Here is a 13133-nt window from a genome sequence, read left to right as displayed (position 1 = left end):
TGCTGAGCCCCCCGCTGCCCCTGGGGAAACGGCTGGTGTTGTGGCTGGGGGTCCAGTCTCTGGAGTGGGTTTGGGCTTGACTGCTTGTAATCGAGCTGAAGAAACTGCCCTCTGAGCTTCACTTTCCCCAGGGGCCTGAATGGTGGCTCACGCCTGTAATACCAGAACTTTGAGAAGCCGAGGCAGGTGTATCATACACCTGAAGTCAGGAGTTCAAGCCCAGCCTGGCCAACATGGTGAAACCCCGTCTCTACTAAAAATACAAAAAAAAAATTAGCTGGGCATGGTGGTGCATGCCTGTAGTTCCAGCTATTCGGGAGGCTGAGGCAGGCGAGTTGCTTGAACCTGGGAGGCGGAGGTTGCAGTGAGCTGAGATCGCACCATTGCACTCCAGCTGTGGTGACAACAGCGTAACTCTGTCTCCAAATGAAGAAAAGAAAGAATAACAGAGGCACAAATGCATGCACTGGGGCTGAAAAGTCCTTCAGCAGGACATAAAAGGAAAAGACAGATTTGGTGGTTTCAAAAGAAAATTCTTCATGAAAAAGGTGACCCTAAACCAAGTTGAAAGGTATAATATGGGGATAGTAAAAGGTCCTAACTTGCTGGGCTGGGTTGGGTGAGTGGAATTCAGTGAACCAGTGGGTGGCAGGGACTCAACACACAGCCCGGAATACAGTGGGCACTCAATTATGGCAGCTCTAATTCCGTGCAGTGCATCCTACCTAAACATCAGTTGGATCTCTTCTGGCCAGGGAAGGGCTCACCTCTTTTTTTTTTTTTTTTTTTTTTTGAGACGGAGTCTCACCCTGTTGCCCAGGCTGGAGTGCAGTGGCAGGATCTCGGCTCACTGCAACCTCCACCTCATGAGTTCAAGCGATTCTCCCGCCTCAAGCTCCCCGAGTAGCTGGGACTACAGGCGCCTACCACCATGCCTGGCTCATTTTCCTATTTTTCAGTAGAGCCGAGGTTTCACCTTGCTGGCCAGGCTAGTCTCCAACTCCTGACCTCGGTCATCCTCCCGCCTCCGCCTCCCAAAGTGCTGGGATTACAGGCATGAGCCACCATGCCGGGTCGGGCTCACCTCTTGATAAGTTGCCTCCTTGCCCTAGGGATACTGTCCAAGGAGCCCCTGCCTTCTGAGGTGAGAGGGGAAATTCAGGAAGCTAACCTGGACCCCTGACATTGTAGAGTCCATCCCGAGCTCGAGGCACCAGCCTGAGCCCATTCTACAGATGGGAAAACGGAGGCTCTGGGCGGTGAACACCCTTTCCTATGGTCACCCAGCAGCAGGTCCGGAGACTCCGATTGTCACTTCTGTTTATTGAGTTACAAGTTGAGATGTGCAGGTTCCGTGGCGCCAGCCCCCCCATCCCTCCCGCCTTGGGCAAAAATAGCTCCCAGCGCCGAGGAATGTGGGGTAGGGAGGGTCTCGGGCAACGGGACGGGGCCCCGCAGGGCTCGTGGGTCCCGGGATCAAGCACGGCTGACACTGAAGACAGAGAGCGGGGTGGGGAGCCTGCCTCGGCCGTGGCGTTGGGGGGAAGGTGAGGAAGAGCTTCTGTACAAGGTCGTCTTCCGCGAGGGTCCCGGCTGCGGCCCCGAAACGCCGATGGGCACCGCGGGACGGAAGCAGAGAGCGGAGTGTCCGCTGGGCGCCCTCGGATGCCACGCCCCGCCCAGCCAGCCTGGGGGCGTCTCCCTGACCTGGCCACGCCCACCGGAGCGCAAGGCCCGCCCGGGTGGTCCGCGCTGCAGACCCGGCGCGGGCTCCGGCCTCTCCTGCTGCGGCTGTGCTCACCAAGCGATGCCCCGCCGGCCTGGCGGCTACTTCTTGTCTTCCGGAGGCGCCGGCAGTGGCTCGGGCAGAGCCCTGGGCGAGGGCTCGGGCTCCCAGAGCAGGAATTCGTGGAGCAGCGTGTTGACCGTCTCGGGGCATTCCAGCATCACCATGTGGCTGCCCTCGTCGATGAGCTTCAGGAATGCCAAGAGCAGGATCTGCCGAAGACGCGGGGCTCAGGACAGGCGGGGGCGGGAGCGTGGGGCGAGAGGCCAGGCTTCCCTGGGACTCCGCCAACCACACGTGGCCCGCAGCATCCAGGAGTCCCTCTTCCCATCTATCCTGCCTCCCTCCACTTCCACCCGACGGAGAGCTGGAGAATGGCCTGTTGCCCTGCGGGAGCCCAACTACTATTCAGGCATCCAGCATTTATTAAGTGCCTACAGTATGCCCGGAGGAGGGTTTTCTTTTTCTTTCTTTCTTCATTCATTCATTCATTCTTTCTCTTTTGCAGCCTCCAAAGTAGCTGGGATTACAGGCATGTGCCACCACACCTGGCTAATTTTGTATTTTTTAGTAAAGATGGGGTTTCTCCATGTTGGCCAGGCTGGTCTCCAATTCCAGCTCAGGTGATCTGCCCGCCCTGGCTTCCCAAAGTGCTGGGATTACAGGCGTGAGCCACCGCGCCCGGCCCAGAGGAGGATTTTCTCAAGGTCAACTCTACCAACATTAGGGGCTGGATCATTCTTTGGTGGAAGGGGTGGTGGTGGAGGGGGTGGGTAGCTGGTGTGGGGGGTGCTATCCTGTGCATTTGTAGAGTGTTCAGCAGCATCCCGTAGCCTCCACCCACCAGATGCCAGGAGTACCCCCTCTCCCTCAGTCATGACACCCAATTAATGTCTCCATGCATTTCCACGTGTTCCTTGGGGACAGACTCCTCCTTAGTTAAGAACCACCAGTCCAGGCTGGGCGCGGTGGCTCACGCCTGTAATCCCAACACTTTGGGAGGCTGAAGTGGGTAGATTGCGAGGTCAGGAGTTCGAGACCACCCTGGCCAAGATGGTGAAACCCTGTCTCTACTAAAATACAAAAATTAGCACGGCGCCTGTAATCCCAACTCCTCAAGAGGCTGAGGCAGGAGAATCGCTTGAACCCGGAAGGCAGAGGTTGCAGTAAGCCAATGGCGCCACTGCACTCTAGCCTGGGCGACAGAGCAAGACTCCATCTCAGTATAAATAAATTAATTAATTAAACAAAAAACCACCAGTCCAGAGCTTTTTTTTTTTTAGAAACAGGGTCTTGCTCTGTCGCCCAGGCTGGAGTGCAGCGGTGCGAGCATAGCTCACAGCAGCTTTGAACTCCTGGGTTCAAGCGATCCTCCCCCCTCAGCCTTCCAAGTTGCAGCGATTATCAGCGTGAACCACCCCACCGGGCTAGTATCCAGGTCTATTCTAAGTGCTAAGGATCCCCAGACCCTTTCTAATCTGAACTGGCTAATTAGAGTTTCTAATCTAAAGATCCCCTGGTGCCCCTCTCCTAGAATTATATAGGTCACTGGTCTCTTACACAAATCCTCTGCTGTGAGGAGAGCCTTCTTACATGCGGCGGGGACAGTGCATAATTGCTAACACCTGTCCAGGGCTGCCCAACTTTCTAGATTCTACCTAATGCTCCTGTTTGCTTGGGATCAGAATGCAAGATAAAGCATCTGGAGACCACGCCCCCACGGCGGCCACGCCCCCACGAAGAAAGCACGCCCAGCAAATGATGCCATGCCCCTCCCCTCCTTCCCACCCCCTCCCGCCCCCACAGAGGCCAAGGCCCCCCGGGCTGCACCCTGGGGATTTGTAGCTGTGGCGCCCCGGGTGCCCGCCTCTACCTCGGCCATGCGCTGGTCTTCCTCCACGGGCACAAACTTATCGTGCATGCCGTGGACAAGCAGGACGGGCACGGTCAGCTCGGCGTGGTAGACCTCGTCACCCTCGGGCCAGTACTGTCCGCTCATCATGGCCCGCAGCACGAAGGATGACACGTTGAAAGCGTTGCCCTCCTTTAACAGCTGCTTCTCCTTGGCTCCTTGGCGGGCGAAGCCGGCCCTGGTGGTGGTGAAGGCACTGCTAGAGCCCCTCATGCCAGCCTGGCTGCCATGGGGTGCCCGCGATGCCAGCCCTAGTCCCAGGGGTACAGCTTCCCCTCCCACCCAACTCGGGGAGAGGCTTGGGTTCACCAGGGCTAGCATCATGGTCTTTGGGGTGGGGACACTCACTTGAGGAAGCTCCAGGCCAGGCAGGGCGACAAGCAGTGCAGGACGCAGGTGGGCATGTTGAAGATTGAGCAGAAGCTGGGCTCCAGTGCCGTAGGGCCCCCACCATTGATCATGATCACCTTGTGCACTAGGTCTGGGTACTCATGTGCCAGGAATGTGCAGAAGGAGACACTGCCCAGAGCGGATGGGGTAATGGGGAGGATTGGAGAAAGGCAGTCAGCAGGATACAAGCAGTGACCATTTTGTTTTGTTCTGTTTTTATTTTTGTTTGAGAAGGGGTCTCACTCTATTGCCCAGGCTGGAGTGCAGTGGCCTGATCTCGGCTCACTACAACTTCCACCTCCCTGGTTCAAGCAATTCTCCTGCCTTGCCTCCAGAGTAGTTGGGATTACAGGTGCACACCACCACGTCCAGGTCATTTTTTTATTGTTAATAGAGACGGGGTTTCACCACGGTGGTCAGGCTGGTTTCGAATTCCTAACCTCAAGTGATCCACCCACTTCGGCTTCCCCAAAGTGTTGAGATTACAGGTGTGAGCCGCAGGGCCCAGCCTTGTTTTTATTTTTGAAATGGAGTCTCACTCTGTTGCCCAGGTTTGAGTGCAGTGGTGCGATCTTGGCTCACTGCAACCTCTGCCTCCCAGGTTCAAGTGATTCTCCTTCCTCAGCCTCCCGAGTAGCTGGGAGTACAGGCATGCACCCACCACATCTGGCTAATTTTTGTATTTTTTAGTAGACAGGGTTTCAGCATGTTGGTCAGACTGGTCGAGAACTCCTGCTCAGGTGTTCCACCCGTCTTGGCCTCCCAAAGTGTTGAGATTACAGGCATGACCCACTGGGCCTGGCCTGTTTTGTTTTTGAGACAAGGTCTCACTGTCGCCTAGGCTGCAGTGGTGCACTGCTGTGATCATAGTTCACTGCAGCCTTGACTTTATGGGCTCAAGTGATCCTCCCACCTCAGCCTTCTGAGTAGCTGGGACTACAGGCATGTACCACCAGGCCCAGCTAATTTTTAAAATTTTTTGTAAAGACACATTCTCCTTATGTTGCCCAGGCTGGTCTTAAACTCCTGGGCTCAAGTGATCCTCTGGCTTTAGCCTCTCAAAGTGCTGGCATGACAGGTGTGAGCCGTGAAACCCGGCTTGGTGAGGGGCTCATGTCCTCCCCTTACACAGAGGGCATGTCCTTGAAAGTCAAGATTCTTCCCTTGGGGTCCAAGGACACCTGAAGCGGTGAGGGATGGATGGGGCAGATCAAATACCATGACATTGTGAGATTGAGTGTTGAGGGTGAAATGTATTTTGAAGAGAAAAATCTAAATCCAGAACTTTCACCAATCTTTCCTGCTCTGTCACCAGGCTGGAGTGCAGTGGTGTGATCTGGGCTCACCGCAACCTCCACCTCCCTGGCTCAAGCAATTCTCCTGTCTCAGCCTCCTGAGTAGCTGAGACTACAGGAGCGTACCACCATGCTTGGATAATTTTTTGTATTTTAGTATAGACAGGGTTTCACCATGACGACCAGAATGGTCTTGATCTCCTGACCTTGTGATCTGCCCGTCTTGCCTTCCCAGAGTGCTGGGATTACAGGCGTGAGCGACTGCACCCAGCCAGAGACTTTTTAATTTTTACACATTTTTGGCTGGGTGCAGTGGCACCCACTTTGGGAGGCCAAGGTAGGTGGGTCACGAGGTCAGGAGTTTCAGACCATCCTGGCTAACATGGTGAAACCCCGTCTCTACTAAAAATACAAAAAAAAATAGCTGGGCGTGGTGGTGCGTGCCTGTAATCCCAGCTACTCAGGAGGCTGAGGCAGGAGAATTGCCTGAACCCAGGAGGCAGAGGTTGTGGTGAGCCGAGATCGCGCCATTGCACTCCAGCCTGGGTAACAAGAGCGAAACTCCGTCTCAAAAAAAAAAATATATATATATATATATATAATAATAATTATAGAGATGGAGGTCTCACTATGTTGGCCAGGCTGGCCTCAGACCTCTGAATTCAGGTGATCCTTCTACCTCGGCTTTCCAAAGTGTTGAGATTTTAGACATGAGCAACTGTGCCTGGCCCTCAACAGATTCTTAAAGTCACCATGACCTGGAAAATCACTTGAACCTAGAAGGTGGAGATTGCAGTGAGACGAGACCACACCACTGCACTCCAGCCTGGGCAACAGAGTAAGACTCTGTCTCAAAAAAAAAAAAAAAAAAAAAAAAATTGCTATCTGACCCTGTAAGGAAATGTCCAGCCCCTGCTGTAATGAGGACAGGATACAGACAGGAGTCAGGCAGACCTGACTGTGTCAGGGACCTGCTGTGTGCCCTTGGCCAGGTTGCTTCACCTCTCTGAGCTTCAGCCTCCACATTCCTGACCTCACAGCATTGTTATGGGGTCATGGGAACTATTGTAGATGGGTGCTCATTTAATTAGAGGAATCATCATAATCATCAACTTTTGAGGATGTTATCATATAGTTGCTACCTCTTAGCCTGGATTCCTTTCTTTTAGATATTTATGCAACTTCATTGTTCTCTTTTCTTTTTTTTTTTTGTTGTTTACTTTTTAATTTTTTGTAGACATGAGACCTTGCTATGTTGCCCAGGTTGGTCTTGAACTCCTGAGCTCCAGCAATCCTCCCACCTCAGCTTCCCAAAGTGTTGGGATTATAGGTGTAAGCCACCATACCTGGCACTTATTTCTTTTTCTTGTCTAATTGCATAGGCTAGAATCTCTAAAACAGTGGTGCTCAACCTGTCTGTTCCAATCTTGCCTTTCTTCCTGGATAAGGAAGAGAATGAGGCCACTTGGTAGTGGTCAAGCCCTGGGGACCAAGTCTTCCATGGAGGGGTTCTTGGTAAGTTTTAGGTTGTATTATCTGCTCTTTAAGCAGGGGTGAATTACAGCAACCTATGCTTTTGTAAACACCTAGAATTTCCAGGATTCCAATGAGCCCTTCCTGAATGCACAGGGATCTCCAGGGCAGTTAATTTTTGAACTTAGTCTAAGGCAGTGGCTCTTAGCCAGGAGTAATTCTGCCCACCAGGGGACATTTGGAAACTTCTGAAGACATATTTGACCATCATGATCAACACTAGATGATTGTGTAGTGGCATCGAGTAGGCAGAAGCCAGGGATGCTGCTAAACATCCTACAGCCTAGTGCTGAGATTGTTTTTTGGGACAGAGTTTCACTCTTGTTGCTCAGGCTGGAGTGCAATGGCGCGATCTTGGCTCACTGCAACCTCTGTCTCCTGGGTTTAAACGATTCTCCTGCCTCGACCTCCAGCTATTGCCTCAGCCTCCCGAGTAGCTGGGATTATAGGCTCCTGCCACCATGCCCAGCTAATTTTTTGTATTTTTAGTAGAGATGGGGTTTCATCATGTTGGCCAGGCTGGTCTCGAACTCCTGACCTCAGGTGATCTGCCCACCTCAGCCTTCCAAAGTGCTCGGATTACAGGTGTGAGCCTCCATGACCAGCCCCTAGTGCTGAGATTGAGCAGCACTACCTCCCCCCACCCCCCACCCCGCGGAGTCTTACTCTATTGCTCAGGCTGGAGTGCGGTGGTGTGATATTGGCTCACTGCAATCTCCGCCTCCCAGGTTCAAGTAATTCTCCTGTCTCGGACTCCCGAGTAGCCAGGATTACAGGCATGTGTCATCACGTGCAGCTAATTTTTTGCACTTTTAGTAGAGATGAGGTTTCACCATGTTGGTCAAGCTGGTCTTGAACTCCTGACCTCGAGTGCTCTGCCTGGTTTGGCCTCCTAAAGTGCTAGGATTACAGGTGTGAGCCACTGTGCCTGGCCTGAGCAACGCTGCTTTAGAACAATGTGAAATAATGCCAGCAATGACAGGTATCTGTTTGATTACATATGTTAATGGCATTTTTCGACCAGGTATAGTGCCTCATGCCTGTTATCTCACTGCATCGGAAGGCCAAGGATGGAGGATTGCTTGAGCCCAGGAGTTCGAGACCAGCTTGGGCAACATAATGAGACCCCCCCATCTCTATATAATTTTTAAAACTTAAAGATGAAGGCTGAGCACTATGACTCACACCTGTAATCCCAGCTCTTTGTCAGGCTAAGGTGGGAGGATCACTTGAGCCCAGGAGTTCGAGAACATCTCTATTTAAAAGAAAAAAAATTTTAAAATTTAAAAATTAAATAATAAGAAAATGAAAATTTTCAAGGAGAAAAATTAGGTTTTTTGTTTGTCTTGTTTTAAGAGATGGGGTTTTTCCATGTAGTCCAGGCTCCTCTCCAGTGATCCATCCACAAAGTGCTGGGATTACAAGTGTGCACCACCTGGCCATTTGTTTTCGTTTTTTTGTTATTTTATTTTTTTATTTTTTTGAGACGGAGTTTCACTCTTGTTGCCCAGGCTGGAGTGAAGTGGCGTGATCTCGGCTCAGCACAACCTCCGCCTCCCAGGTTCTCAAGCGATTTTCCTGCCTCAGGCGTTGCCACCACAGTGGGCTAATTTTCGTATTTTTAATAGAAAAAGGGTTTCACCAGGTTGGACAGGAAAGTCTCGATCTCCTGACCTCGCGATCCCTCTGCCTCATCCTCTCAAAGTGCTGGGTTTACAGGTGTGAGCCACCGCACCCGGCCTTTGTTTTTTTTTTGTTGTTGTTGTTTTTCAGCCTCAACCTACTGGGCTGAAGCAATCTCCTGCCTCAGCCCCTCAAGTAGCTGGAACTAGATGCCTGCGCCTCCTTCCCTAGCTACTTTTTGTACTTTTTGTAGAGCAAGGGTCTCCCTATGTTGCCCAGGCTGGTCTCAAATTCCTTCCTTGAAGATATCCTCCTGCCTTGGCCTCCCAAAGTGCTGGGATTACAGGCGTGAGCGTCAATTACAGCACCTGGCCTGAAAACTCGCTATTCTGTGACTGTCAGTCTCTTCTGACTCCCATTCCTCACCCCCAACCCAAGTGCCAGGGTTCGCTTACCCATAGGAATGGCCAATGAGCACATTTCGCTTCTTGGCATAGCGCTTGAAGATCGCTCGCATGTCCTCAGCCAGCGCGTAGAAGGTATAGGCGGCGGCCACCTGGGGCGCGGAGCTAGCCCCGTGGCCGGCCAGGTCAGGAGCCACCACCTCATAGCCTAGGCGTACGAAGAAGTCCAGCTGCTCCTTCCAGATGGCCAGGGAGCCGCCGACACCATGGATGAAAAACAGCACCACGTCGGCCTGGGCGCCTTTGCAGCTAGTGATGCGTTTCTCACAGTCAATATGGATGGTCCTCTTGGGGCGCCGGGCTCGCCGCCGCCGGCCACCACTACCACTGCCGCTGCCGCTGCCGGCACTGCCGGGGGCCGAGCGGCCATCGCTGCCCGCCGGGTCCGCCAGCTCCACTTCCAGGGCGGCCGGCGGCTCCCCAGAGCCATTCTGCCCGTTCAGGAGGTCGGCTCGAGGGGCTCGGCCCAGGTTTTCCACCAACAAGCGCCCATTGCGGTACACGGTGATGCGGCGCTGACAGCGGACCAAGCCGGAGAGGTCCCCCTGGGCGGCATCCGAGGACGCGGATGATGGTGGAGGTGGGGCAGCGGTCGGGGCGGGTCCTGCATGCTTCACCCGCAGCACGCGGCCGGGCTTGACCTCTACAAAGGTGTAGCCATCGCTGGACTCGACGCTCTCCAGGGGCCCCACTGCGTTGGGGGGCGTGCCCAGCAGGCAACAGAAGATACCGTCGGTCACCCCGGTCAGCATGCTGTGTCCTGTGAGTGGGGACAGCAGCCAGCTCAGGTGCTGTCTCAGTAAGAACCCTCCACCCTGCAGCACCCACTCTCTGACTCTTGGGAGAACCCTTCCAGTTTGGGGAGCGCAAGAGCGAGTGAGCCACGATTTTTTGTTTTTGTTTTTGTGTGTGTGTTTTGAGACTGTCTGGCTTTGTCGTCCAGGCTGGAGTGCAGTGGCACGATCTCGGCTTACTGCAGCCTCCACCTCCCAGGTTCAAGTGATTCTTCTGTCTCAGCCTCCTGAGTAGTTGGGACTATGGGCATGAGCCACCATGCCCAGGCAATTTTTGTATTTTTAGTAGAGGTGGGGTTTCACAATGTTGCCCAGGCTTGTCTCGATCTCCTGACCTCAGGTGATCCACTCACCTTGGCCTCCCAAAATGTTAGGATTACAGGCGTTAGCCACTGAGCACTAAGATGCTTTGCTGGGCAGTGCCTTCATGGTTGTCAGACACCCTCTTAGGCTACCCTAGTCTATCCTCAGAGAGAAAGACTTGGCTATGGCTTACCCCGTAGGGTGTCCACAGGGAAGGTGGTGGGGTCTGGTGGGGGACGTTCCTTAAAGAAGGGGACATTGTGGCAGATGTGGCCCAGCCCTGGAGACACCCCCTCCCCACCACCTGGAGTTTATACCATTTATGGCCTCCTAACTCATTCATTCAGGTATGAGCTAACTCATTCATTCAGGTATGCAGTAACTCACTAACTCATTTAAGTATGCACTCACTAACTCACATATCGTATCCGAGTGCTTCCTAAGGCATCTCAAATGTGCAAATCTTTGGTGAGCCCCCAGTGAGACTCCTGGCTCTGAATTTGATCCAGAAAGGTGAGGCCTTGGGGGAGGGGGCTGGGGAATGAGCCACAGAAAGCCTTCCTTAGCCCCCCGACCTAGACCGGGGTGAGCCGGGGTCTGTTTCGCAGAGGGCCAAGCTGAGGCCCAGACACTCTGAGAGGAAGCTAGACTCTGAACCCCCTCTCCGTACCCTGGGTGCCGGGGATCTGCCACGCCAAGTCCCCGGCAGGGCAGACGGGGGAGGCAAGGCCCTGGCTGGGGGCCTCCGAGCCTCCATCCCACTCCTTGGGCCACCCCCGCCCCCGTGTCCATGGCAACCACAGGCCGTTACATAACCTAAGGGGGGATACCCGAGCAATGCACCCCCATTGTCTAGGTGTCTAGGGCCTGGAGAAGGGGGCCAACTGCCTTCCTGCTCTCCAACCCAGGTTGGGCGCCGCTAAGGTAACGCACGGCCGAGACTGAGCCCGCAGCGGACCCAGGAATACTGGAGTGGAAGCAGGCCGTGCCCCCCACCTCGAGTGGGACTCTAATCCCGGATTGCGGAGGGCAACGCACAGGCGCCACCCCAGCCCTGCTTCCCCGCGCCCGGCCCCCGCCTTCCAGGTGTTCGTCAACCCTGCGGCGGGGTCCAGCCCACTGGGCTCCGTGGCTTCCTAAGAGCTCAAACGCGGGGTTGGTGGACACCACTCCTGCGAAGTGGAGGCCCCGGGGCTTCGATCTCTCCTTTTGGGGCCCGCTCCCCGCTCACCTCATCGAGGGCCGCGGGGCCCGGGTCGGGGCGGAGGGGGTCCCGGGCGGAGAAGCCAGCGTCCTCCTGCTGGCGCCGTTTACATGGTGGCGCGGTGTCAGGCCGGGTGAGTCTATACGGGCGGGCACCGGCCCCTGGCGGTCAGAGCAGGGGCATCCCGCGGCCGCGGAAAGAACCGGCCCTTTAAGTTCCTCCCCCGAGTAGGCGGAGCCGCGCGCCGACGAGCGGGCGCCTTGGCCTATCCCAGCTGCGGACTGACCTGTCCTAGTTAGACGCCCAATCAGAGGCGGCAGTTCTGGAGTGGAGGCGGGCTCTGGAAGTAACAGCCCCACCCCTTTTTGGGGTCTCACAGGGGTGGGGGGAGGGATTGGGCCTGGCTCTTAGGCGGAGAAGAGGTTTGCAGTCTGGGGTCTGCCCGACGCTTGGGAGTGCATGGCCGGAGCCCTTTCTCTGCAAATGGGTCTCCCAAGCCCCTCCCTTGGGCCCCTGCCTCTGAATTGCCCTGTTCCTCTCCAAACGAGGCCCCCATGCCCCTCTCTCTGTATTGACCTTTCCATTCTAGAAGCAGACTCCAAGATCTTTTTCCAATATCCAGTGGTGAAACTGAGGCTCATAAGGGGCAAAAGAGCATAAATCAAGTAAGGGGCAAAGCTGGGACTTGAACCCAAGGCTACGTGATTCCAACACCTGGGAACCATTATTCGCTAACCTTCCCCACCCCCTTGATTTTTGGTAGGGAGGAGGTCTCAAACTCTGGGCCTCAAGCAATCCTCTAGCCTCGGCCTCCCAACTCCCCACCCCCCACTTTTTTTTTTTTTTGAGAGAGTCTCCCTCTGTCGCCCAGGCTGCTGAAGTGCAGTGGTGCGATCTCAGCTCACTGCAACCTCTGCCTCCCCGGTTCAAATGATTCTCCTGTCGCAGCCTCCCACGTAGCTGGGACTAAAGGTGCCTGCTACCTTGTCCAGCTATTTTTTTGTATTTTTAGTAGAGGTGAGGTTTCACCATTTTGGCCAGGCTGGTCTCAAACTCCTGACTTCGTGATCAGGGATTACAGGCCTGAGCCATCATGACGGGCTTCTCTAAAGCTTCCACGGGAAGTCTTGGTGCTAGAGTAGGGAGTTTGAATTTCATAATCAGCAGATTTAACCGACGGCTGCCATGGTTCTGAGGAGGGCTGAGAGCCAGAGGCAGGCATCCCAGTTCTGCGGTCCTGGCGGGGCCATGGTAGGCCCCGAGGAGAGCCCATCTCTTAAACCCAGCCTCTGCCCTTTGCTGATGTGTGACCTTGGGCAAGTCACTTCACTTTCCTGAGCCTGTTTATTTCTCTCTGAAATTAGTCCTCTGATAAGTCTGCTATTCAGGCAAAGTACTCATCACAGTGTCATGCATGTAACAAGTGCTCCACATATTATGGGCAGTATTGTGGTGGTGATGTTTTGCTGAATGATGCTGCAGGTAGGATGGTCTTTGGAGGATGAAGGGTTAAATGCTCCTTGCTGCTTGGCCACTCCTATCCTCTGGAATTTGCTGCCACTGGCTGGATTCTGTCCAGCCGCCCACTCTTGCCCACTAAGGGCACTTCTGGGAGACTATACCGTTTATTCATTTAGCAAACACCTCTCTGTATGAACCCCAAGCTGGCACCTGTAGAGATACAGCCCCAGACCTGGCCCTTGTGGAGGCCTGAACTTGAGGGAGAGCTAAGGGAAGGCAATTGGGCCAGAAGAATGGACAGGGGTTGAGAGAAGAGGACTTTTTTTTTTTTTTTTCCAAGAAAACAAATCTTACTGAAATTTTAATTG

General features: G+C 54.2%; 1 protein-coding gene across 1 annotated transcript; it reads right to left on the bottom strand.

Moving 5' to 3' along the window:
- Positions 1-1303: 1303 nt before the first annotated feature.
- On the bottom strand, positions 1304-11531 carry ABHD8 (abhydrolase domain containing 8). Its single transcript, XM_039467161.2, has 5 exons — positions 11332-11531; positions 8995-9763; positions 4047-4217; positions 3660-3876; positions 1304-1998 (listed from the first exon to the last, which is right to left on the bottom strand). Exons 2-5 carry the CDS (start codon positions 9753-9755, stop codon positions 1828-1830), a joined length of 1320 nt encoding a protein of 439 aa, XP_039323095.1. The 5' UTR covers positions 9756-9763; positions 11332-11531; the 3' UTR covers positions 1304-1827.
- Between the last annotated feature and the right edge of the window lie 1602 nt (positions 11532-13133).

Source organism: Saimiri boliviensis, chromosome 14 (genome assembly GCF_048565385.1).
Source record: "Saimiri boliviensis isolate mSaiBol1 chromosome 14, mSaiBol1.pri, whole genome shotgun sequence".
In the NCBI taxonomy this organism is placed as follows: Eukaryota; Metazoa; Chordata; class Mammalia; order Primates; family Cebidae; genus Saimiri; species Saimiri boliviensis.
The sequence above is the reverse complement of the archived record's forward strand: the minus strand, read 5'-3'. Positions and strand labels throughout refer to the sequence as shown.